Source organism: Oncorhynchus gorbuscha, linkage group LG08 (assembly GCF_021184085.1).
Source record: "Oncorhynchus gorbuscha isolate QuinsamMale2020 ecotype Even-year linkage group LG08, OgorEven_v1.0, whole genome shotgun sequence".
Classification (NCBI taxonomy): domain Eukaryota; kingdom Metazoa; phylum Chordata; class Actinopteri; order Salmoniformes; family Salmonidae; genus Oncorhynchus; species Oncorhynchus gorbuscha.
The window spans coordinates 50,729,999-50,757,757 of record NC_060180.1 but is presented as its reverse complement, the minus strand read 5'-3'; the positions used below and the strand labels follow the sequence as shown (position 1 = coordinate 50,757,757).

General features: G+C 43.9%; 1 protein-coding gene across 1 annotated transcript in view; it reads right to left on the bottom strand.

Annotated features, from left to right (window-relative positions):
- Positions 1-1,023: 1,023 nt before the first annotated feature.
- The window catches only part of LOC124041781 (cadherin-2-like), an 87,851-nt gene continuing 61,115 nt past the window's right edge, over positions 1,024-27,759 (bottom strand). The window contains exons 5-16 of the mRNA XM_046359784.1: positions 25,143-25,298; positions 23,804-23,948; positions 23,251-23,423; positions 21,063-21,200; positions 20,042-20,227; positions 18,979-19,232; positions 18,586-18,728; positions 17,443-17,676; positions 15,047-15,280; positions 14,366-14,505; positions 10,187-10,351; positions 1,024-2,579 (exon numbers count right to left, since the gene is read on the bottom strand). Coding sequence (XP_046215740.1) covers positions 2,373-2,579; positions 10,187-10,351; positions 14,366-14,505; positions 15,047-15,280; positions 17,443-17,676; positions 18,586-18,728; positions 18,979-19,232; positions 20,042-20,227; positions 21,063-21,200; positions 23,251-23,423; positions 23,804-23,948; positions 25,143-25,298 — 2,175 coding nt within the window. The 3' untranslated portion in view covers positions 1,024-2,372. The remainder of the gene's footprint in view (positions 2,580-10,186; positions 10,352-14,365; positions 14,506-15,046; positions 15,281-17,442; positions 17,677-18,585; positions 18,729-18,978; positions 19,233-20,041; positions 20,228-21,062; positions 21,201-23,250; positions 23,424-23,803; positions 23,949-25,142; positions 25,299-27,759) is intronic.

Here is a 27,759-nt window from a genome sequence, read left to right as displayed (position 1 = left end):
CGATTGAACATTAGAATGGGGAAAACAATTGACCTAAGCAACATTGAGCATAGTATGATCGTCGGTACAAAGCGAGCCGGATCCAGTATCTCAGTATTTCCGTCCTGGGCTTTTCAGACATAACCTTGTCTAGGTTTTATTGAGAATTATGTGACAAACAAAAAGCATCCAGCCAGTGGCAGCCCTGTGGGTGAAAACAGCTCGATGATGAGAGGGGTCGAAGGAGAATGGCAACAATCGTGCAAGCTAGCAGGCGGGCCACGAACAGACAAATAACGACTCACTACAACAGTAGTGTGCAGAACGACATCTCGGAACACACAACTCATCGATCCTTGTCATAGATGGGCTATTGCAGCAGATTACCACACCGGGTTCCACTCCTATCCGCTAAAAACAATAAGAAGTGGTTCCAGTGTGCACGCGATCACCAACATCGGACATTTGAGGAATGGAAAATCATTGCCTGGTCCGACGAATCCCAGTTCCTGTTGCGTCTGATGCCAGAGACAAGACTTGGCGAAAGCCGCATGAGACCAATCCTGCCTGATGTCAACAGTACAGGTTGGGAAATGTTTTCCTGGCACACATTAGGTCTCTGGATTCTAAATGAGCAACGATTGAACGCCACAGCATATCTGAACATTGTTGCTGACCAAACCTAATTGAGCATCTTTGGAATGAGATGGAATGGGCTGTGGTCACAGCATGAATGTTTTGCCAGTCAATCTGCAGCATCGGTCAATAATCGCATCAGCATGGACCAACATCCCTGTGCAACCTTTCCGACACCTTGGAAAATCCCTGCCCCAGAGAATGCTGGCTGTTTTGGAGGCAAAGGGGGGTCCGTCCCGGTACTAGATGGGAGTAACTAATAATCTGGCCACTGAGTGCATATTGGCTATTCTAGACATTGCATCTCTATATTTCAAACGGAAAACTCAAGTTCACTCAAGTACACTCATGCATGGCTACTCGTATTTACTGTAAACAAACATTTATGAATGAATAAAGAGACAGTCGTTAGCTCAAAAATTGGCATTTTATTCGGATGGTTGGTGGGTCAGAGATGTATAATTTGTTTTCCAGTACATACGATAATCCACAAAGCTTCAGACAAAAACCTTTTCCAGTCTTAAAGCTGATTCAGTAATTAGTGCCAATGGTGCCACAACATCCCACCCACCCCCTTTTTGGTACAAATTCAAACAGTTGTGCTGACAAGATTGCAATTTTTTTATTATTATTTTTTGCTGTTTTTCTTCATTTTATACAAAAGACTTCACTTCTACACATTTAATGTCACACGGTTTTAATTGTTTTGCTTTGTAAATACATTTTGGAAATAACTTTTTTCATAATTTTTGTTGTCGTGAAAAGATAAAAACATGCAAAAACATTAATTTGTAGTCCAAATGATACATTTACAAGTTCAGAACCTTTTGCACTTCTTCATAGACTACAGAAGAAGAAGAAAAATATATGTACACACATTTTCTTTACCGTGAAGTAAAAGTTGAACGTACCAGATGATGACTAAGGCAAATGAAGTGTACACGGATTAGAACAAAATAAACAGTTGTTGTTTTTATAAAATACTACACCACTTCAGAAATAAAGGAAAACAAACATATTCTGCTACAAAAGTATTACTTACGACTCCCTTTAATTTGCAACCAGCTGAATAAGTTTAATTTTTTTGTGAAAACATTCTACATTTCTAGAGTACTGTACAGTGCTGTTCTCAGTTCCCCATCCAAGCTAATAAGGATCCTTCATCATCTAAGTTATTCATCTTTGTAATTCACTTAAATAATCCTTGTTCAACAAACAGCCGTATTGTGTAACCAAAAAAAGCATGTAGAAGCATACCATAGTTTAACATACTTTCTTATGTTTTGAAATCACTCCAAAAGTCAGTACCATTAAAGCCTTGAACATAAAACTAATCATTCAGATCCCCAAAAATGTACAAAAAGGCACATTATATCCCAGTGCTTCTGTACTGTGAAATTCAAGTGTAACTGAGCGCGCTCAATATCAACGATCCAAACAGTGACAGTTCACCAATGTTCCCTCCCCTTCTCCAAAACTGGACTGCACTTCAGCGTATGCCTAAGCCTTCAACAAGCATATGTATGCGTAGACTACAACAATAAGCCTAGATTGGTTGTTTTTTGAAAATATTTCTGAATTAAGTTTACATTTTTTTGAACTTTTCTGTCATTGTTCCTGTCACCACTCTTTCAGGGGAATTTCGGTAATCGGAAGCTGTCCACATCCATTGAGAGGAAAACAAAATATATTTTCTCTTTTCCTGGGTTCACCATTCTTTGTCATCTTGTTTTTTTACGTCTTGCACATCCTGTGTCCTAGTCGTCGCTCCCTCCGTACATGTCTGCGAGTTTTCTGAAGCGAGGGCCCCAGTCGTTGAGGTAATCGTAGTCCTGGTCCCCTCCGCTGCTGGAGGAGTTGAGAGAGCTTAGGGAGCCGGCTGTGGAGCCACTGCCTTCATAGTCGAACACCAGCAGGGAGTCGTAGGGCGGGGCTGTGGGGTCGTTGTCTGCTGCCTTAAGACCCTGGATGGGTGGGAGGAAATAAAAAACACAGTTAGATGAGTGAGGAGATTAAGGCCAGCCAGTCCAACATGACCAAACCCTGTCTGACAATAGCTACCAGACACCATTCACATTCACAGACATGTTCTTATCCCATACTGCCACCTAAATAGGCTAATATTAACAGGCTAGCATTTCCTAATGTTTTCCTCCCTTCTACATGTTTAGGAAATCAGGTCCTTTTCATGGATTAAGACCGGCTCTAATTTCCCACTGAGTGTCCATCTGCAGCGAAGCGTTTTGGCTTTGATTCTCCCTGATATTTTTGGCATGCAGGATTATCCAGGACTTTATCAAAAGCTGAGATTTAGCATGACCGCCTGACCAAATGCCTCAGCTCACTGATGACTTAGCCTGGCCCTCCCCCTCCTCAAACCTCCATCACTCCAATGTCCACGGGCGCTGCCTGAGGGGCTTGGAGGGCTGAGAGGAGGAGATTGCTGTAGTGGCACTGACAATATGCCAGCTTTCACCACCACACTCTGGTCCCTGGTACAGTACTACATGCCCACTCCATTTCGTGTGTTCATGTATTGCTCCCCAAAACTAGGAATGAGCCCGTGGGTGTGTGTGTGTGTGTGTATATGTTCCATTAGTGTGTGTGTTTCAGAGTGTGGGGTGCAATGGCGGGGGTTTCCATTTTGAAGATTGTGCTTAACATTCCCAGAAGCTCTCGTAGCAGTGTGAGAGGTCCTTATGGATTGCTATTGATTTCCAAACCCATTCCTTAACGGTACTCTAGAGACTTGATGGATTGCTAATCTAGCACAGGAGATGTGCTTTGGCCATGAAGAGCATTGGGCCCAGTCCCGAATTCAACATCTTCTCATTGCGAGTGAGAACATCTAACAAATGAGAACTGAATGAAAAGAAACAGAGCACAACACGAAGAAACAAACGAGCCACTAGGCTCATTGGAAACATGTCAGAGATATATTTGAACTCCATTTTGTAGTTCTCTCTCTCTCTCTCTCTCTCTCTCTCGCTCTCTCTCTCTCTCTCTCTCAAAAAAGGATAGATTGAAACAAAGTGCCCAGATGCTTAGTGATTATTTTCCACTTCTTAGCCTTGGTTAAATGTTTGCTCAGGGCTGTGGCGCTGATAATTTGGTGGGAAATATGACAGATGGATTGTTCATTACAATTACAGCCATCACTGCTCTGATGGATAGAGCCCCATCCGGCACAACCACCACTCCACTGGGAGTGTGACAAGGTTAGCCAATCACAGAGCTTCGCCCTCCTAAAAACATTGTGCTGCCCTGTCCTCCCCTGACTTCACCCTCTGATCCACTGCTCACAAAACAGGTCTCGTAATTGAATTTAATAACATCCTATTCAGAGATTTGCGGGGTAAGTTTCTCTGTTCATTTCCCCTGATTAGAAACCAACTGTAGTATTGTCCCTGTGAATATGGGGGTTCAGAGTGTAACAAAGTGTGGAAATGTTGACTTGAAAAACTTTTTGCCCCAATAACACTTTATTTGAATCTTTAATCTGTGTGAACTTTTTGTCCAGCATCTGTGACCAACATAAGGTTATGTAAGATTTCCCAAACATTACCTCCCGGAGTGGGGACAGACTAAAAGCTGGATAATAGGCTATTGTTTGGCCACTCTGGGAGGCTAAATTCTTGGGTGGATTTGCTTACATGCCCATTTTTGTATTAACTGCCAAAGGCTCTGTGGGCATGGGGTTGTGTGTGCACTCCAGACACATCACCCCAGCCCCACCCCTTCTCCCTGAGCAACTAGGTCAGATTCCAACCCCAATGAAGACAAGGCATAAACCAGCTGCCGGCAGGGGGCAGTAGATAGAATCTACGGGGACCACCTGTGTGAGTGTGCGTGTGCATGTGTATGTGATGGGAAACAGGCGGACATGTACTGCCTGCAATGTGGATGTCTGGGTCAGGATGCTCTGGCCCACAACATCCTGCTGTCCTTGTACAGGAATAATACGTAAAACAGCAGACCTGTCTCTGCTCCAATAAGTATTGCAGGTTTTTTACGCACTGGACAAAACACTCAAACTCACTCAATATAAACTGAGCGGACAAGAGCATTAAGTGTTTTCAGGAATTTTTCTGAGAGAGCGAGGGAGGGGGAGTGGGAGAGAAATAGCCCAAGTAGGGGAGTTCTAATCTAAAAACATGGGAATAGGCCAACAACTGGGGGAGAGAGAGAAAGAGAGAACTCCATTTTGGATACAGTGAAAGTCTTGTCTGTTGGAGCTGGTGAAAAATACATGACCGTTCTTTTCATTTTACATCCACCCTTCAACACTGGAGTCAATGGTGCCCTGAGGCAAGCGAGGCCATGAAGGAACAGAACAGGGCACCTCTATGGAAAAGGCAATGTGCAGTTCTCTGTCTCATCCCACTAGATCTCTACAGAGAGACGTCTAAAACTATTACCCCATCCGATTCTTCTGCACAGCTAAGAGAAACACAATTATCTCCAAGTGAATAATATTATAACTAAATTGGACACATTATAAATACTGTATATTTGTCAGAAAACCAAAAAAGCGATTATCTCCTATTCGTGGACAATTTCCATAAGGGACAAATACAAATTTACTTTGGGGGAGAGGCTGGTCCAACTCAAGGTGTCATAAAATAAAATGCACCCCCCCCAACGTAACAAATATGTTCACATGACCCTCCCCTTGTATTGTAAAATAAATTGAACACCCTCCCCCCTCATAGAACTAACTCAAAATGATGTTTTTGGACCACAAATAACAATAACTGTAGCGGCCCTGTGTTTATAAACGTGGATATAGACTGCCACTTAAGCATGTTTTTGTGGCACAGTCGATGCCAAACAGAGCTATGGGCCAGAAGGTTGAGGGTTCGCCACGATCAGAGCCGGCTGCAGACATTGATCAGACTTTGAACATTTTGATGCCATATTTATAATTATATAAAATGTATGCAACCAATTTTACACCAACAGGTTTCTGTGCCAATGCACCACACAACCAATAGACAAAGCATACCGACATCAGGCACTTCAATATAATGGTTGCATTGTCAACACCACAATTAATAGACTATGTCAATCTTGACGAACAGAAAATACATCCCTACCTTGTAGGCTGACCGAGTATCGAAGTCTTGACAATCTCCGAATTTCATGAAACTTTTGGCGATTTGTAACAGATGTCTTTTTCCATTCATCACAGTTTGGTTGATTGATTTTATTTGTCAGTGAAAAAAATACATACAGTTGAAGTCGGAAGTTTACATACGCTTAGGTTGGAGTCATTAAAACACATTTTTCAACCACTCCACAAATTTCTTGTTAACAAACTATAGTTTTGGCAAGTCGGTTGGGACATCTACTTTGTGCATGACACAACCTGAAAGGCCGCTCAGCAAGGAAGAAGCCACTGCTCCAAAACCGCCATAAAAAAGCCAAACTACAGTTTGCAAATGCACACGGGGACAAAGATTGTACTTCTTGGAGAAATGTCATCAGGTCTGATGATATAAAAATAGAACTGTTTGGCCATAATGACCATCGTTATGTTTGGAGAAAAAAGGGGGAGGCTTGCAAGCCGAAGAACACCATCCCAACCGTGAAGCACAGGGGTGGCATCATCATGTTGTGGGGGTGCTTTGCTGCAGGAGGGAATGGTGCACTTCACAAAATAGATGGCATCATGATGTAGGAAAATTATGTGGATATATTGAAGCAACATCTCAAGACATGAATCAGGAAGTTAAAGGAGGTTAAAGCTTGGACAATGACCCCACACATACATCCAAAGTTAAAAAAAGTCAAGGTATTTAAGTGGCCATCACAACGCCCTGACCTCAATCCGATAGAAAATGTGTTGGCAGACCTGAAAAAACCTGTGCGAGCAAGGAGTACTACAAACCTGACTCAGTTACACCAGCTCTGTCAGGAGGAATGGGCCAAAATTCACCCAACTTATTGTGGGAAGCTTGTGGAAGGCTACCTGAAACGTTTAACCCAAGTTAAACAATTTAAAGGTAATGCTACCAAATACTAATTGAGTGTATGTAAACTTCTGACCCACTGGGAATGTGATGAAAGAAATAGAAGCTGAAATAAATCATTTACATTTCACATTCTTAAAATAAAGTGGTGATCCTAACTGACCTAAGACAGAGATTTTTTACTACGATTAAATGTCAGGAATTGTGAAAAACTGATTTGAAATGTATTTGGCTAAGGTGTATGTAAACTTTCGACATCCGACTATATAGTCAAAGACTTTTAAAGTAACCAGGATTGCACCATAAAATTGGGGAATTATTTCCATTGTGGTCCCTTTTTTTTAACATAAATACATTTACAATTACATTTACTGGACTAGTGCACTTGAGTCTTTAGGGTGTATATAGCTAGGTTCCATCCAATTGGTGACAGACTTTCATGCAAATATTCTAATATCCCCATAAAAACAATATGGCATTTCATAGTTTCCATTTGGAGAATTGTGCTGGACAACATACAGGGACATTTGAGAAGTTTTATGGACATCCATATGCATTCAGATCCAACCTAGTACAGCCAGCGACATAAATAAACACCGTCTGTGATTTATTTAGAATTCAAGGCACACTGAACCAGCATGGCTGCCACAGCGTTCTGCAGCGATACGCCATCTCATCTGGTTTGCACTTAGTGGGACTATGGTTTGTTTATCAACAATGACCCAACACACTTCCGGGCTGTGAAAGGGCTATTTGACCAACAAGGAGAGTGATGGAGTGCTGCATCAGATGACCTGGCCTCCACAATTACCCAACCTCAAACCAATTGAGATGGTTTGGTTTGGGATGAGTTGGACCGCAGAGTGAAGAAAAAGCAGCCAACAAGTGCTCAGCATATGTGGGAACTCCTTCAAGACTGTTAGAAAAGCATTCCAGGTGAAGCTAGTTGAGATAATGCCAAGAGTGTGCAAAGCTGTCATCAAGGCAAAGGGTGGGTACAAAATATATTTAGATTTTTAAAATACTTTTGTGGTTACTACATGATTCCATATGTGTGATTTCATAGTTGTGATATATATTACATTGCAGAAAATAGTAAAAATAAAGAAACTCTTGAATGAGTAGGTGTTCTAAAACTTAATTTTTATATAATTTTTCAATTTTCTATCATAATATTTTGCATAAATATATGCATTATATTGTTCGATTATAGGAGTACTTTGGTAGGCAGTCTTCCTCACCTCATGTTCAACTGTGGGAGTCAGTTGGAGCGCCAGGGCACACTGCCTTCATATCATAGGCCTGCAGCAGCTAAAGCTTAATAATAGCCACACCACACCAAACCACAAACGTTTCTAAACTTTATTAGGGTAATATCAAAAGTAAGTAAAGCCATTGTTCATAGGGAAAATACAAGCAGAACAGCGAATGTAAATCAGGGAAAAAAACGCACTACCCTCCCATGTGTCCAATAAAAAACACACTACCCTCCCATGTGTCCAATAAAAAACACACTACCCTCCTCTGTGTCCAATAAAAAACACACTACCCTCCCATGTGTCCAATAAAAAACACACTACCCTCCCCTGTGTCCAATAAAAAACACACTACCCTCCCCTGTGTCCAATAAAAAACACACTACCCTCCCATGTGTCCAATAAAAAACACACTACCCTCCCATGTGTCAAATAAAAAACACACTACCCTCCCCTGTGTCCAATAAAAAACACACTACCCTCCCCTGTGTCCAATAAAAACATACTACCCTCCCCTGTGTCCAATAAAAAACACACTACCCTCCCCTGTGTCCAATAAAAACACACTACCCTCCCCTGTGTCCAATAAAAACACACTACCCTCCCCTGTGTCCAATAAAAAACATACTACCCTCCCTGTGTCCAATAAAAACACACTACCCTCCCCTGTGTCCAATAAAAACACACTACCCTCCCCTGTGTCCAATAAAAAACACACTACCCTCCCCTGTGTCCAATAAAAACACACTACCCTCCCCTGTGTCCAATAAAAAAACACACTACCCTCCCCTGTGTCCAATAAAAAACACACTACCCTCCCCTGTGTCCAATAAAAACACACTACCCTCCCCTGTGTCCAATAAAAACACACTACCCTCCCCTGTGTCCAATAAAAACACACTACCCTCCCCTGTGTCCAATAAAAAACACACTACCCTCCCCTGTGTCCAATAAAAACACACTACCCTCCCCTGTGTCCAATAAAAACACACTACCCTCCCCTGTGTCCAATAAAAACACACTACCCTCCCCTGTGTCCAATAAAAACACACTACCCTCCCCTGTGTCCAATAAAAACACACTACCATCCCCTGTGTCCAATAAAAACACACTACCCTCCCCTGTGTCCAATAAAAAACACACTACCCTCCCCTGTGTCCAATAAAAACACACTACCCTCCCCTGTGTCCAATAAAAACACACTACCCTCCCCTGTGTCCAATAAAAACACACTACCCTCCCCTGTGTCCAATAAAAAACACACTACCCTCCCCTGTGTCCAATAAAAACACACTACCCTCCCCTGTGTCCAATAAAAACGCACTACCCTCCCCTGTGTCCAATAAAAACGCACTACCCTCCCCTGTGTCCAATAAAAACACACTACCCTCCCCTGTGTCCAATAAAAAACACACTACCCTCCCCTGTGTCCAATAAAAACACACTACCCTCCCCTGTGTCCAATAAAAACACACTACCCTCCCCTGTGTCCAATAAAAACACACTACCCTCCCCTGTGTCCAATAAAAAACACACTACCCTCCCCTGTGTCCAATAAAAAACACACTACCCTCCCCTGTGTCCAATAAAAAACACACTACCATCCCCTGTGTCCAATAAAAAACACACTACCCTCCCCTGTGTCCAATAAAAAACACACTACCCTCCCCTGTGTCCAATAAAAAACACACTACCCTCCCCTGTGTCCAATAAAAAACACACTACCCTCCCCTGTGTCCAATAAAAAACACACTACCCTCCCCTGTGTCCAATAAAAAACACACTACCCTCCCCTGTGTCCAATAAAAAACACACTACCCTCCCCTGTGTCCAATAAAAAACACACTACCCTCCCCTGTGTCCAATAAAAAAACGCACTACCCTCCCATGTGTCCAATAAAAAAACACAAAAAAGCACAAAAAAATAAAATTTTGAAAAAAAAAAAAGAACATTTCGATCTGTCCCTAAGGAAACACTATACAGGCAGTTGTAAATGCAAAAGGGAAGATTAATTCATAAATTTAATTTCCCATTAACCTTTCATGTCTGTGTGCGTCTGTTCTGTTTCAATCAATACTTGCATGAGTACAGGGAGAGAGATTAGCTAAATAAACCTTCAAATGTGAAGCCTGCATCATCTCCTTCAGCTGCTTTCCTTTATTTTGAAGTATTCATTAAATTAAATATTTATACCTCTACCCCTAACCATGAGTGTTTATGAAATCATTCTCTAAATATTCCTGATTTAGAGAATGACGAAGCCATCTCCTGTGGCATTATTCTAGATTCAGATGTTTAACCGTGAGAAGATTAGTGTGTTTGTTTATTGTTTATTCGTTTACCTCGTTGATGAAGTCTCCGATGTCCCCGGGGTGCGGGGCTGCTGACCTTATGGGGTACTGGGGCTCAGGGTGCAGCGGCCTCTCGTCCATACGCCGGATCCCCACGGGCTTAATGGTGTCCGGCTCTATCGTGTCGGGCTGCTGAAGCTGGCTCAGGTCATAATCCTGGAGGGGAGAGGAGGGACAGATGGGAGTCAGCAAGAAGCCAGAGACAAGTGGAGATCCACACAGAGCAGAGCCCCCACCAAGACCTAGACCCTGATCCATACACACATGGGCAGACCTCCCTACCAAGACCAATACACACATGGGCAGACCTCCCTAACTAGGCCAATACACACATAAAAAGTATTTAACTAGGAAAGTCAGTTAAGAACAAATTCATACTTACAATGACGGTCTACCCCTGCCAAACCCTAATACTGACGATGCTGGAACAATTGTGCACCACCCTATGGAACTCCCAATCACAGCCAGTTGTGATACAGCCTGGAATCGAACCAGGGTCTGCAGTGATGCCTCTAGCACTGATACGCAGTGCCTTAGACCACTGCGCCATTCAGGAGCCATAGGCAGAACTCCCTACCTAGACCAATACACACACGGGCAGAACTCCCGACCTAGACCAATACACACACGGGCAGAACTCCCTACCTAGACAAATACACACACGGGCAGAACTCCCTACCTAGACCAATACACACACTGGCATAACTCACTACCTAGACCAATACACACATGGCCAGAGCAGAATAAGATCCAGATAGACTAATCACACGTGGACTGAATTCCCTACCTGCGCTGATACACACATGGGCAGATCTCTCTACCTAAACCAATACACACACATAGGCCACATGATCTACCCGAGACTGGGACACACTGAAATAAAAAGGGCCAAATCATGAAATTCTAGAAAAAGAATATGCAGAGCTAAATATATATATATATATGAGGGGGGTGGCAGTGTCTACATATTTGTATATTGTTGTTACTGTTACTACCCTGTATCATCAGAGCAACAAATCCTATCAATGGGTGGACTTTAGACTGTTGGTTGAAGTACTACCACTTGGACAGTTAGCTGCATTTAACAATATCCAGCTTCGGGGTCAAGGCTAAGGAACCGAGCATCAGTCTTCAACCCACTTGCAATAGAGCAGTGTTCTTCTGGAAGAGTGTGCAGGGAACTGTTCTGCTCTAATCAGGCCCCAGAGACGGAATGGCGGATATGCATAAGCCATTACTAATCCTATTAACATTGCCAAGGCAACCTGACTGGCTCGCCGTTTGGTTTGTGCGGTGTCACAGGAGGAGAGAGAAGGAGTGGACAGAGCTGCAGAGAGAAATTGAGAGAGAGAGAGAGAAATGGAGAGAGAGAGAGAGAGAGAGAGAGAGAGAGAGAGAGAGAGAGAGAGAGAGAGAGAGAGAGAGAGAGAGAGAGAGAGAGAGAAGAGAGAGAAACAGAGAGAAACAGAGAGAAACAGAGAGAAACAGAGAGATGGAGAGAACACGACCGAGAATGAGAGAGAAAGAGATTTGGAGAGCCGTGGTGCGTTGTGATGTGGATGAGAAGACAGCAGCGAGGAGGTGGACTGATATGCTATCAGAGAGGATATGATGGAGGGAATGCCATGGGAGAATAGTTGTGTGCTTAATAAGCGTGAATGATGGAGTGTCCCTCTTTAGCAGATTTTCAGTAATCCATCCATCTCTAATATCCCCCTTCAATATTGTCCCTGCTCGCTTGCACATATAACTATGCATGTAACTAAGCTCACACACACTCACGGACACACAAATCCTGAGTGTGTATGCATGTCTAAAGATGGACAAATGAATACATACTGTAGATGGCTAAAATACAAACATATGAATCGAAACACAGACACAACTACACATGTCGACACTCCAGTCCAGACACTCCAGTCCAGACACTCCAGTCCAGACACTCTAGTCCAGACACTCCAGTCTAGACACTACAGTCCAGACACTACAGTCCAGACACTCCCTACTCCTAAAAATTGATGGTGTTCATATGAACACATGTATCTAACTTACTTAGGCCTTTCTATTCCTTGTGGAACATAGGCCTACACATGTATCATGTTAATCTGGGAAATAAACAAATGGATCATCTAAACAGACAGATTGACAGTAAAAAATAATATCCCCATGTCCCCTCCGGTTGACTGAAAGGGTCTGTCTGGAAGGAGACAATGGCCGTCATACATCCCAGAGCAGGATGCCATGTGTCCCCTCCAGCCTACCTCCCTCCTCCCAGCCCACCACCCTGTGACCCTCCTAGGACCTACCGCGGGGTCATCCCAGAGGTCAGAGCTCAGTGACAGGGAACTGCAGCATATCATTACAGTCACGTAGCCACAACTGGATAATGACGACACTCTAAGCACTCAAGGGTACCATTCTTCACACATTACAGCTCCAAGCACCAACACACTGACATATCATTTCCCCTGCCACGCCCGGACAACACATTGAATCACCCACATTGTGGCTGGACATTCCAAAGCAAAGGCCTCCACTTGATCCTACAACGGGTAAAGCTGGACAGTAAACAATATCAGATACACAAACTCCTCACGTAAGGGGAGGAATTTGTTTGGCCATATTTCCACTTCAAATATCTATTTAATATTCTGCTTGAAGCAAAAGATTGACTGACGATGGCCCTGGTCTGCACCTATTGACTGACTCTGTGCCCTTCCTCCTAGAGTGAGACTTTAACAAGAGGTTGTTTTTCCACTCTTTCCACTCTTTTTTTATTTTCACAACTGATTGAGGAATTAGGACACCTGCTGCGGTTGCATACACAGGTTTGTTCTGTCAAGACAAAATAGTCTGTTGGTAATTTAATGAAAGGAAGTATCTTTAAGCTATTTTGTTTGTGTGGCCTTGAAAAATAAGCATTTCCATCTGTATTTGGAAAAACGATATCATACACAGCTTTCCTCTGTGGCCCTTTGAAAAACTTGGCAAAGACGTGCTTCAGTTTGCGACTGCATTGATGAACAGGCAGGGCTAGAAAACACTCATTACAATGGAGATTCTCCATCAAGTTACAAAACTTTAACTTCCACAGAAGTTTCTGGAATTGGATATTCTTTCCACACCACATTATTCTTCACTTCCCACACAGCCAGTGAGAAGGGGGCTGATCAGCTGTCTCCTCTTGGTAGAATGAGTGCCCCACGGACTAATAAAAACCCAGGCAATGGCAGTCAGAAACTAAAATAAAATACTCAGAGAGCACAGAGTGGCCACTGGTCTGACACTTCAATTTCCTCCACAGCGGGAGAGATAGGGAGAACAGAGGTGAGGCATTATATAGTCCACATCACAGGGACAGTCAGGTTCATTTTTTACCCAACACACACCACCGACTGACTGACTTCCAGATTCCAAAGACAAGACCATTTCCTTCTGATGGCCAGCCCTCCTCCTCCACTCAGCTCAAAATGGAAGTATGTATTCCTTCGATAAATCTGAATTCAGTTACCCCCCCGCTTCTACAGGTTTTGAGGAGTGTTATATCACAGTGTCTTCAGAAATCACTGTGTGTGTGTGTGTGTGTGTGTGTGTGTGTGTGTGTGTGTGTGTGTGTGTGTGTGTGTGTGTGTGTGTGTGTGTGTGTGTGTGTGTGTGTGTGTGTGTGTGTGTGTGTGTGTGTGTGTGTGTGTGTGTGTGTGTGTGTGTGTGTGTGTGTGTGTGTGTGTGTCCCTCCTGCCCAATCTCTGGCAGATGTGTAATGGCTTCCCAGTCATATCGTTACCTTTAGATGGAGCTTAATTACTACACAGTAGCAGATGTATGTCTCCAAATTACATTATCCCTGCAATTACTAGCCTCAGAAGCCAATTTAGGACTGAAGACTGCTACTACCCCACACTCATTTCTAGTCTACACTACCTAGGCCAGTGTGCCTCACAGAATGGGCCCGTGGCATGAACACACTCCATTTGTGGTAGATATTAACAGACATTTACAAAATGATTCCCTTGTATTAGCTGAAGTTCATTATAACAAGTGCGGTTTTCTGTGTACAGTATATCTGAGGATGTCTCGTGTGTGTCTGTGTGTGTCTGTGTGTATGTGAGTGTGTGTTTCAATGTATATGTGTGTGTGTGTGTGTGTGTCTGCGCATGTGTGTTACTCCACCTGGTCCTCCTCTCCACCTCCCTCCTCATCGTACTTCAGGATGTTGTCTCTGACGTCGTCCTCCGGGTCAATGAGAAGCTGCTTGGCCTGACGCTCCTTATCACGACGCTTCATCCACACCACAAACAACAACACCAGAACTACAGAAGGAGGGAGGGACGGAGGGAGGGAGGGAGGGAGGGAGGGAGGGAGGGAAAGTGTGAGAGAGAGAGATCCCATATTACAAAACATAATAACTGACATATTTTGCACACACATGTAATCCAATCCAGAATTTAGAGCTTGCCTCGAGCCTGATCAGGGATATCTTTTGGGTAATCCTGAAATAATCTACTGGTGTCTCTTGGGCATGACGTTTAGCTCCCTCCATAATTCCTGTGGCAGTGTTTGGGGATGGCAAGGGATGGCATTGATCTTGTTTGTGTGTGGCGGGTGGGACACTGGTGTGTGTGTGTGTGTGTGTGTATGTGTGTGTGTGTGTGTGTGTGTGTGTGTGTGTGTGTGTGTGTGTGTGTGTGTGTGTGTGTGTGTGTGTGTGTGTGTGTGTGTGTGTGTGTGTGTGTGTGTGTGTGTGTGTGTGTGTGTGTGTGTGTGTGTGTGTGTGTGTGTGTGTGTGTGTGTGTGTGTGACTGTGAGAGTGTGTGCACGCGCGAGCATGCGAGAGGGCAGGGCTGCACTCACTGAGGAGGATGATGATGCAGAGCAGGATGGCGATGATGGCGCCCGTGCCCAGCCCTGCGGCGATGATGTGCTGCTGGTCGGTGCAGTCCCCGTTGTGGTCACACTGGCACACCTTGACCCGCAGGTAGGATGTGTTGGACATGGGCAGGTTGCCAGAGTCAGTGATGATGATGGGGATCTCGTAGATGCCGCTTTCCAGGAAGCCAATCTTCAGGTTCAACTGGGCATAATCACCTGGGAGACGGGGGAGAAGGAAAGAGGGGGGAGAGGGAGGGAGGGAAAGAGACGTAAAGGAAGGGAAAGTGAAGGAAGAAAGATAAATAAGCAACTCAGTTACTAATCCCTAAATAAAACAAAACAACACTCTACTTAAAATGTTCCAGAGTGTAACTACTGGGAAAATAAATACACTACCTGGCCAATAGTATGTGGACACCTGCATGTCGAACATTTCGTTCCAAAATCATGGGCATTAATATGGAGCTAGTCCATATGCCTCCACTCTTCTGGGAAGGATTTCTAATAGATGTTGGAACATTTCTGTGGGGACTTGCTTCCATTCAACCACAAGCGCAATAGTGATGTTGGGCATTAATGTTGGCCGATTAGGCCTGGCTTGCAGTCGGCATTCCAATTTGTCCCAAAGGTGTTCAATGGGGTTCAGGTCAGGGCTCTGCGCAGGCTAGTCAAGTTCTTCCACACCGATCTCTACATACAATTTCTGTATGGACCTCGCTTTATGCACGGGTGCATTATCATGCTGAAACAGGATAGGGCCTTCCCCAAACTGTTGCCACAAAGTTGGAAGCACAGAATCATCTAGAATGTCATTGTATCCTGTAGCGTTAAGATTCCCTTCACTGGAACTAAGGGGCCACCAAACGTTACAGTTGGCACTATGCATTCGGGCAGGTAGCGTTCTCTTGGGATCCACCAAACCTAGATTTGTCTGTCGGACTGCCAGATGGTGAAGCAGGATTCATCACTACAGAGAACGCATTTCCACTGTTCCAGAGTCCAATGGTGGTGAGCATTATACCACTCCAGCCGATGCTTGTCATTCTGCATGATTGTCTTAGGTTTGTGTGTGGCTGCTCAGCTATGAAAACAGATTTCATGAAGCTCCCGAGGAACAGTTCTTGTGCTGACTTTGCTTCCAGTTGCAGTTTGGAACTTCTAAGTGAGTGTTGCAACCAAGGACGCGCTTCATCACTTAGAGGTCCCTTTCTATGAGTTTGTGTGGCCTACCACTTTGCGGCTGAGCCGTTGTTGCTCCTAGACGTTTCCACTTCACAATAAAAGCACTTACAGTTGACAGGGACAGCTGTAGCAGTGCAGACATTTGACAAACTGACTTGTTGGAAAAGTGGCATCCTAGGACGGTGACACGTTGAAAGTCACTGAGCTCCTCAGTACGGGCCATTCTACTGCCAATGTTTGTCTATAGAGATTGCATGGCTGTGTGCTCTGTCAGCAATATGTGTGTCGCTGAAATAGCTGAATCCACAAATTTTAAGGAGTGTCCACATACTTTTGAACAGTATGAATTCCAATACCTGGAAATTGTGTCAGTTTATCTAATCCAAAATATGGTCAGGATTTAGATTTTGAGCTTATAAACCCACTGAAGACCTTTTTGATAATGCCGCTTAGGCTAAACCCCCCCCAGATTCTATAATCCATATGGCTGTTATCCTATTAAGATAGTTATTCATTTACTGCGGTTTACACTCGCATCGATTCGCTATCAACTCACAACAAATGAGTCATTCCGCCAATACGTTGTTTGTATAATTAGCATAATCAATTAGTGAGCTGTTACTAATCTCTTTTATAATATAGTGTCTTAACATAGGCCTCATGAGGCACGCACACTGAGAGCATTGTCTACTGTCATACGCTCGTAGAAAAAAAGGGTTCCAAAATGGTTCTTTGGCTGTCCCCATAGGATAACCCTTTTTGGTTCCAGGTAAAACCCTCTGTGGAAAGAACCTTTTTAGGTTCTAGATAGGACCTTGTTTCTAAGAGTGTCGGTCACTGCTCTTGGCCCTATGGAGAGCCAGAAATCCTCATGGACATGATGCCCATACTGTACTGCCCCGAAGCCAGTGCCAAACCTATAGGGTTATTTATCACCATCCAAATGACCAGGTGGTTCTCCATTCTCACTGGCGGTTGTAAAAACACTGGAAGTTGATTGATGAATGTCAGCTATTGGCCAGAATGGTCACCTGGTGACCCAGGTCTAAATCAGTCTCTGATTACATTGGAAGAATGAAAACCAGCAGTATTGCCGACCTAGAGGCTCCGATAGATATATTGAATAGCCCTGATCTACAGTGTTTTTGTTTGTTTGATTGTTTGCTATTGTTGTTGTTGTTGTTGTTGTGTCTTACCACTGAGTCGTGTGATGGTCCAGTTTCTTCTGACATCTGAGGGCCTGTTGGCCAGCTCGAACGCAAAGGGTCCGGCGTTGGGGTTGAGGTCTCCGTCCAGTGCTGTGATGTTGATGCCGTTAGGCTCGGGCTTCTTGCACATCTCAGTCTCCTGGGGGTAGACGTGGGGCGCGTTGTCGTTGATGTCCAGCAGGGAGATCTGTAGGGTGCCTGTACCGCTCGCTGGTGGGACGCCTGGACGGGACAACACACACAGACAGGGACGGATGCACACACAATGTCACATGCACAAATGTCTTAGAATACAGATTTGACATAACACATAATAACGATAAGGGGATGTATACCATTGAAGTGATCCTCATGCATGATGTCTCGCTGCATGTTTGCTAACACATAATGCTTGTTATCCTGAACCTGGTTCTTGGTGTAAAAGTAAGGCAGAGAGGAGCAGCAGCAGCCAGTCTGCAGGGACAGGACCCCTCCAGACTGCATACTGATCTGAGGAGCAGAGCTCCTCTCTCTCCACGGGTGAGGGTGGGGGATATAGCGTAACGTTTGGGGAATGGAGGGAGGCGCAGAGAGGCTGTGCATGTGTGTGTGTTATCTAAAGAGAGTGTGTATTCCTGACGAAGGGGAGAGGCCACAGGGTGAGAATACTAAACCAGACAGACAGAGAAGAACACACTGTCGCTGCCTTAGCCCGGGAGACCCAGAGCCTCAGCCCCTCTATGTATTCATGGGGCTAAGAGGCTTTTTTTGCCATTCAGGCCACGCTCAAATGAGCCACTCATCTAATCCTGACCTATTAATGCTGAGAAACCTCTTTATTGAGAGAGTTTCTAAGCCTATTGGCCTACGCTGTGCTCTGTGGAACAGGCTAAACCTGAACAGAGGTAAATCCAGTCAGGGAAGGAGAGAGAAGAGGTGAATACGTCCACAGTGTGGCTGCTAGGTCTGTGCTCGCTCTGAAACGTTAACTTTCAACAGGGTGGTGGTTGCTACATTGGTGTCTGGCACAAGTTTAATCTTGAAAAGGGCAGCTGTGTGTGAGATTTATGCCTTCTAAAAACAATATTCCCCTAGTCTACTTGGCTATACAGATGGAAGCAGATATTAGCGCCCGGCGACTAGGCTAAGTACCATTGTCAGAGGCCAAGAAGGTGGCGCTGTACATGTTGTCCTTCACGTAGGGCGACTCGCGGTCCAGGACGGCGATGGTTGTGATGCGCCCGGTGTTAGCATCAATTCTCAGCCAGTTGGCTGGGTCTGAGAGCCTGGTGTATCTGAGAACACAGAGGACGAAGATTGAAAGAAGATACATAAAGACGCTCATTCAAACCTTACAAGCTAGGTTTTTTTAATCATTATTTAATTTTATGCAGACTCATACATTCAAGGCTAAAGGTGGTGAATGTTCAACAAAAGAAAGATACATATCTTACTGAGAATGGGAGTGTTTTTATTGACAATCAGTGATTGTAGAAACTGCATGAAAAGCTCTGTATGAATACAGCTATTTAGTATCATTATTACCTAATGCTTTGCTGCATGAATCTATCAGGGTCTTGTGCTGTGAAGGTGGTCAGTGTGGATTCTGCTAACATCCCCTCCTCCAGTTTGATGAGCTTGGGGTTGGGGTCGAAGTAGGGGCTCTCGTTGACGTCAATGACCCTGATGGAGACCGTGGCGGTGGACTGGCGAGGGGAGTGGATGCCCCGAGCGAGAGACACCTCGTTCACCGCTACCACCGTCAACATGTACGTCCTGCTGATCTCATAATCGATTGGCTGGAGGGAGGAAACGCAAAAGTACATAAGTATGCTCCATGGACGGTAAGGGATCGATAAAGTATATATTCGGTTATTTTTTTTGTCAATAAAGTACTCTTCTGCCTCTAATGCAATGAGGCAAACATCCCAGAAAAAGTCAGCTCGGGGCTACTATAGTTAGTTGTACTACTACTGCTGAGCTGTCTTAGCCAGTCACAGTCTGTTAAAGGTCGCCAAAGCACACACACATCCCTGGGTCGCTCCTCTTTTCATTTTGCTGCAGCTAGCGACTGGAACGAGCTGCAAAAAACACTCAAACAGGACCGTTTTCTCTCCATCTCTTCATACAAAGACTCGATCATGGACACTCTTACTGACAGTTGTGGCTGCTTTGCATGATGCATTGTTGTCTCTAGCTTTTTGCTGTTGTCTGTGCCCAATCATGTTTGTACCATGTTTTGTGCTGCAACCATGTTGTGTTGCTACTATGCTGTGTTTTCATGTGTTGCTGCTATGCTATGTTGTTGTCTTGGGTCTCTCTTTATGTAGTGTTGCGGTGCCTCTCTTATCGTGATGTGTGTTTTGTCCTATATTTTTATTTTATTTTTAATCCGAGCCCCTGTCCCCGCAAGAGGCCTTTTAGTAGTCCTTCATTGTAAATAAGAATTTGTTCTTAACTGACTTGCCTAGTTAAATAAAAGTTAAATAAATAAAATAATAAAATAGAATTAGCTATTAAAATAAGTGGCTCCCCTGGGAGATACAGGAGTGGAGGGAAGAGGATTGGGGTAATGGATTAAGTCTGAGGGTGTTGCAGTCTGCCTCACCTTGACGACGGTTACCAGGCCCTCGTTAGTGGTGGGGTCGGTTGGCACGGAGAACCTGCCAGTGGGGTCACCTCCAGTGATCTTGTAGACGGCCTTCCACGCTAGCGTGTTGGGCTGGTCTTTGTCCGTCACCGTCAGGTTGGCCACGATGACATTCACCCGGTTCTCAGGCACCTCTCCAAAGAACTAAATGAATAAAAGATGGAGGATGGGACAGAGAGCAGTTACACATACTGCTGCGCCAGCGGAAAAACACAGGCTCCGTGCTCCAGCTCTACACACCCAACACCCAATTTCAAGTAAATAAATGTCCACGGCAATTTATCATGTTATCATCGCCATCTCGGCCTGATAGCAAAACAATACCATTACATTACACAAGGGCCAATATATCGGAAACAAATACATCAAGCACCTGTCTCTGCTCTGCTCTCTCTTGCCTGCCTGATGTACTCACAGTGTCAGTACTTACATGTGGGTTGTTCCATTTTATATCAATCACTTTTTGGGATGCACCCCTTTTGATTTGAACAAACCTTTCTATACATATTTGCCCATAGTTGAAGTGGTCAGAAAGTAACTTTTTGGAACTGAATGACAAAACATTTAGGCAATAGATGTGCTGAAAATTGAACCGGTTGGCATATCCCACCCTATCATGAGACATCCAGTCCTTCGTCACTGGAAAAGATAAATGGTTGAGTTTGATATCATTTTTTAAAAACGTATACACAGGGTTGTACAACTATTTTATCATTTCTCGGGACAAAGAATTGTGAATAAAAATGATGTAAATTTAACGTAAATGATCTAAAACATTGTAAACTGCGATGTATTTACTTATTTTGCACATGCTGTAGCGAGACCCTGTTTTACATCATCTGAGTTGTACGTTGTTGTGCCCGTCATCGATTGAGACACAACATGGCTCTGCTTGGGTCTTTACAGTGCTATGACTGGCAACTGAGTGAATCACACAGTGTGGTGTAATACATAGATGTGAAGCTTTGTTCTTTCTTACCATCTCGGCAGTGAACTCTGGTGGGTTGTCGTTGATGTCGGTCACCCTGATAACGGCCGTGGCAGTGTTGGACAGGCCGTACATGGGGTTGCCCTCCATGTCTGTGGCCTGGATGATCAACGTGTACTGAGGCACTTTCTGCATGAAAAAAAAAGAAGTTGAAAAAGAATCCACTCTCTATATCATGCACAACATGAGGCCCATTTCTAGTTTGCCTTGTCTATCAAAAGTGTTGGAAAAACTTGTCAGTAATCAACTGACTGGCTTTCTTGATGTCTATAGTATTCTCTCTGGTATGCAATCTGATTTCAGCTCATGTTATGGATGTGTCAATGCAACCTTATAGGACTTAGCCAAACCTTTCGATATGGTAGAACATTCCATTATTGTGGGCCCGCTAAGGAGTATTGGTGTCTCTGAGGGGTCTTTGGCCAGGTTTACTAACTACCTCTCTCAAAGAAGGAAGTGTATAAAGTCAGAACATCTGCTGTCTCGGCCACTGCCTGTCGTCAAGGGAGTACCACAAGACTCGATCCTAGGCCCCACGCTCTTCTCAATTTACACCAACAACATAGCTCAGGCAGTAGGACACTCTCTCATCCATTTATATGTATATGACACAGTCTTATACTCTACAACAAAACGTTCTTAGTGTCCAACAAGTTTCCTCTGGCCTTAACCTTGTTCTGAACACCTCCAAAACAAATGCCATGTGGTTTGGTAAGAATAATGCTCCTCTCCCCACCAGTGTGATTACTACCTCTGAGGGTTTAGAGCTTGAGGTAGTCACCTCATACAATACTGTGGAGTATGGCTAGATGGTACACTGTCCTTCTCTCAGCACATATCAAAGCTGCAAGCTAAGGTTAAATCTAGATTTGGTTTCCTCGATTGGAATCACTCCTCTTTTACCCCAGCTGCCAAACTAACCATCCTACCCATACTAGATTACGGAGACGTAATTTATAGATTGGCAGGTAAGGGTGCTCTCGAGTGGCTAGATGTTCTTTACCATTCGGCCATCAGATTTGCCACCAAATGCTCCTCATAGGACATATCGCTGTACTTTATACTTCTCTGTAAACAGGTCATCTCTGTATATCCGTCGCAAGACACACTAGCTGATGCTAGCTGATGCTTATTTATAAAACCCTCTTAGGCCTCCACCCCCCCCCCCCCCCCCCCCTATCGGCGATACCTACTGCAGCCCTCCGCCTCCACATACAACACGCAGGAGGCCTTTTGCATTTCGGCCGGCCGTCATTGTAAATAAGAATTTGTTCTTAACTGACTTGCCTAGTTAAATAAAAGGTAAAGCCTTGAGCCGTGTGTTCAGTAGAAAAGGGAGTCTTACATAAACCCCAACGAGGAATCTGAGTTATTCTCACAATGATCAAGTCTACATCAATTCCCTGTGGAGAGAGAAAGGAACTCTAGAAGTCGGCTTGCTGTGGGAGTGCAACGCTTCCACTCTGTGTAGCAGTATGGTGCACCATGGGTAATCCCACTGTAACAAATGACTCCCTTCACATTAAAAGCTACTCAGGCGACGGACCAGTTGCTAGGTAAGGAGAATCGGGGAAATTACTTTCAGGGTGGCAAATGCCGTATATATAACAGCAGCCCTGGGGCAAACTTGATTGAGTGGGCCAACTATCCAGATTGCCCTGGCCAGAATTACAGCAATTGGCTTTGTTTTTTCCCTTTGACTTTTTATATTTATTCCGTTATTTTTTCCTCTCCTTCCTTCCAGTGAAAGCAAGTCCATGGCCATGCAATTAAATAGGAGTGTTAACAGCAACGAGGAGAAAAACATTTAGCTGCTCAATGATGCATATTGCCTCCATGTTAGAGTAAATAATTCCGAAGAGTGTGATGAGTCAATTTCTGGTCCTCGTTGGAAAAATGGTAATGGGGCATACTTAGCTAACTTCATTAGTTTTGAGACACACTAAAGATTATCAGCAGCAAAAACAACTCAAAACTGTTCCGTCTGCTATCTACAGCTCACTTAGGTAAACAAGGGAAAAGATATCTTGATGTATACGAGTTAGAGGAATGCCGAGCAGCGAAGGAGGAGCACATATACGAATGAATGTGATGGGACTGTTACTGCTACTGCAACGGGGTTTAATGAGAGAGCACGCGAGCGCGCACGCACGCGCACACAAACTGTTGTATTGCGTACCTCTCTGTCCAGGCCAGCCGCGACGGTAATGATGTCTCCTGTCTTGTTGTTAATGGTGAACATGTTGGATGTCGGGCTCTCGGGATTCTGGGATCCGATCTTGTAGCGCAGCATCCCATTGGCTGTTTTGGGGTCGTCTTTGTCAACAGACGTTACCGTCATAACGAAGGTCCCTGATGAATGACAAGAGAGACAGAAGATGCAAATAGGGGATTTAACTTTTAAAAAGGTAGAACCTTGTTTTATTTCAATACTGCATTGAATCGACCTAAGACAGTCATTACACTGACGTTACTTCCATACTATGAGGATCCGTTGACTAACATGGAGCACAGTCGAAACATAGCCCAAATAAAAGCTTTGGCTTCGTCTGAAATGTTGACAAAGCACTTCCACAAGAGAATACTTGCTATTGGCAGAGATCTTATCCATATCGAACCACAGCCAAATGAACAAAATGACTACCCTGTGTGATTCATCAATGCCGTTTGATGTCCTAATAGTCTAGTGGCACAGTGGGCCAGAGGCCGGGAAGGTTAGTCTGGGCTCCTACCTGGTTTGGAGCCCTCAGGGACGGAGCCGTTCCAGATCTGATGAATGAACTCTGGCCGGTTGTCGTTCATGTCAATCACATTGATCACAATGTCGATGGGGCTCTCTACCTGGTTACCGTTCAGATCCACAGCATGAGCTCTCAGCTGTAGGTGAGACACCAGGGAGAGCACTCAGCTGGTTGTGGTGTACACACATATATACGTATGCACACATGCACGCACACACTTATTCATCCAGGCATACACATAACCAGAAAACAGAAAATATACAAAAGTCAAAGCAATGTAGGACCCACACGATAAACATACAGCTGACACACTCCACTTTGCCTAAGCAGAACCTTGGCATTGTGACGACTCTCTCCCTTACCTATTTCCATTTCTCTCAGACAAAAATAATGAGCCTGGGAATGTGCCTTTCAATACTGTTAATGTTTGTTTCTTCACCGTGCAGCCCTTCCAGCGATGGCCTCCCCATTGTACCTTTCATTACAAACATGTCATTTACTGATTTTACTGTCTGCCCCCAGTCTAATACATGTCTCACCCTGAATCAAATCAATAACATTGGTTGCTAGACATATCACAACTCCCAAACAATAGTTATGAGTGGGTCATGTATCGCTAGAAGTTAAGAGTTTTTAAAAAAAAAAAATTATAAATTCATTGACTCTTTCAAATTCTCAGACGGATAAGTCAGTTCCGGAATGCCTCCCAAACCCCCCACCTCTCTCCAGTGTACACTATTGAGGAGTGTTTGACTACCAAGGGACCTTGAGCACATGCCAGCCAGCCTCCTGGAATGTACAGACTGCATGTATAAGCCAAAGAGGACATACTGTACATCTCGATAAAGATTAATACTTGGTACTTTCACTGTAAACGTTTGGAATATCTGCTTCGTTGTTCTTATTCACTGTACCGGTTGCAAGGCCAAGGTGCTTTCTCCATCATGGAGAAAAGTCAATACAGTCAAACTCGCATCACTTCAGGTCAAGCTGGGCCAAGGAATGCTTGAGATTAATAGGACCTGCACACACTATTACTCCACCATACCTTTATTTGGCTAGAAAAGAACAATGTTTCCAACCAAAGTGGATCTTGACTTTGCCAGTGCGCGTGGTCCTAGTCATCTGCTCTCTATCACGTAAACCCGTGTGTGTGTGTGTGTGTGTGTGTGTGTGTGTGTGTGTGTGTGTGTGTGTGTGTGTGTGTGTGTGTGTGTGTGTGTGTGTGTGTGTGTGTGTGTGTGTGTGTGTGTGTGTGTGTGTGTGTGTGTGTGTGTGTGTGTGTGTGTGTGTGTGTGTGTGAGGGTGTGTGTGTGTGAGAGAGACTTACGTGGAAGTTGGATATGTGTTCCCTGTCCAGGGGTTTCATGACAGACAGCTCTCCAGAGATGGGGTGAATTATGAAGATGCCGGTGGGTGGCTGGTCAGCTCCGGGTCCGGTCACACTGTACCTCAGGGATCGGTTCTTGTCATTGTCTGACCGGATCTGTTTCAGAACACAAAGGTAGGTTGGTTAAATGATGAGCAATACTCAATTGTAGGTATATATACGGTTGAAGTCGGAAGTTTACATACACTTAGGTTGGAGTCATTAAAACTCGTTTTCAATCACTTATAATTCGCTGTATCACAAATCCAGTGGGTCAGAAGTTTACATACACTAAGTTGACTGTGCTTTAAAAAGCTTGGAAAATTCCAGAAAATTATGTCATGGCTTTAGAAGCTTCTGATAGGCTAATTGACATCATTTGAGTCAATTGGACGTGTACCTGTGGATGTATTTCAAGGCCAACCTTCAAATTATGTGCCTCTTTGCTTGACATCATGGGAAAATCAAAAGAAATCAGCCAAGACCTCAGGAAAAAAAGTTGTAGAGCTCGACAAGTCTGGTTCATCCTTGGGAGCAATTTCCAAATGCCTGAAGGTACCACGTTCATCTGTACAAACAATAGTACGCAAGTATAAACACCATGAGACCAAAAAGCTGCCATACCGCTCAGGAAGGAGATGCATTCTGTCTCCTAGAGATGAATGTACTTTAGTGCGAAAAGTGCAAATCAATCCCAGAACAACAGCAAAGGACCTTGTGAAGATGCTGGAGGAAACAGGTACAAAAGTATATCCACAGTAAAACGAGTCCTATACTGACTCAGCAAGAAAGAAGCCATAAAACCGCCATAAAAAAACACCATAAAAAAGCCAGACTACGGTTTGCAACAGCCCATGGGGACAAAGATCATACTTTTTGGAGAAATGTTCTCTGGTCTGATGAAACAAAAATAGAACTGTTTGGCCATAATGACCATCATTATGTTTGGAGGAAAATGGGGGAGGCTTGCAAGCCGAAGAACACCATTCCAACCATGAAGCACGGAGGTGTCAGCATCATGTTGTGGCGTGCTTTGCTGCAGGAGGGACTGGTACACTCACAAACTAGATGGCATCATGAGGAAGAAAAAATTATGTGGATATATTGAAGCAACATCTCAAGACATCAGTCAGGAAGTTAAAGCTTGATCGCAAATGGGTCTTCCAAATGGAAAATGACCCCAGGCATACTTCCAAAATTGTGGCAAAATGGCTTAAGGACAACAAGGTCAAGGTATTGGAGTCATCACAAAGCCCTGACCTCAATCCTATCAAAAATGTGTGGGCAGAACTGAAAAAGGTAGCCTACAAACCTGACTCAGTTACACCATTTCTGTCAGGAGGAATGGGCCAAAATTCACCCAACTTATTGTGTGTGGGAAGCTTGTGGATGGCGACCCAAAACAATTTAATGGCAATGCTACCAAATACTAATTGAGTGTCTGTAAGCGTCTGACCCACTGGGAATGTGATGGAAGAAATAAAAGCTGAAAGAAATCATTCTTTCTACTCTTATTCTGACATTTCACATTCTTAAAATAAAGTGGTGATCCTAACTGACCTAAGACAGGGAATTTTTACTTGGTTTAAATGTCAGGAATTGTGAAAAACTGAGTTTAAATGTATTTGGCTAAGGTGTATGTTCAGAATTGTACTTAAAAATAATAATGTGGTGGCGGGGGTATGTATTGGTACGTGTGTTGCCCCGCCCTGGAGTCTCATTGGTGAGTGGTACAAACAGATCTTCCTCCCTTGCATGTGTGTGTGTGTGTGTGGGGGTGTGTGTGTGGGTGCGCGTGTGGGTGCGCATTTATGCCTGTCTGTGCGCGGGCGTGTGTGTGTGTGTGTACTGGTGATGGGGGGAAAATGTATATAGTTACATATATGAATATTATATATCGTATCGTATAATTCTGACAATATCACAATATTGTTTTTTGACGACTAAGCATACCTCTGTCCCCATACAGACAACTCAGTTAAGTATTGAATTTCAAGCACAGATTCAACAACAAAGACCAGGGAGCTTTTCAAAAACCTCTTAAAGAAAGACAGTGATTAGGAGATGGGTAACAATATAAAATCAGACGTTGTATATCTCTTTAAGCATGATCAAGTTAATAATTATGCTGTGGATTATATATTAAACCACCCAGACACATTAAAGACACAGTCATCTTTCTGAACTGAGCTGCAAGACAGAAATTAAACTGCTAAGGGATGTAACCTTGAGGCCATTGGTGATATTGAAACAGTTCAATGTCTGTGATGGTAGAAAACTGAGGATGGATCAACAACTTCACAATAATGACCTAAATGACATAATCAAAAATATATACAAAAATACCGCAAGAACACAGCAAATGAATAGACTTTTTGTCCTAAATGTAAAGCCTTATGTTTGAGGCAAATCCAACACAACATATCACTGAGTAACTGCCTCCTTATTTTCATGCATGGTGGTAGCTGCATCATGTTATAGGTGTGCTTGACATCGGCAAATGCTGGGGAGTTTTTCAGGATAAAAAGAAATGGGATAGAGCTAAGTAAAGGGAGGGAATCTGAGGGAGGAATTCACC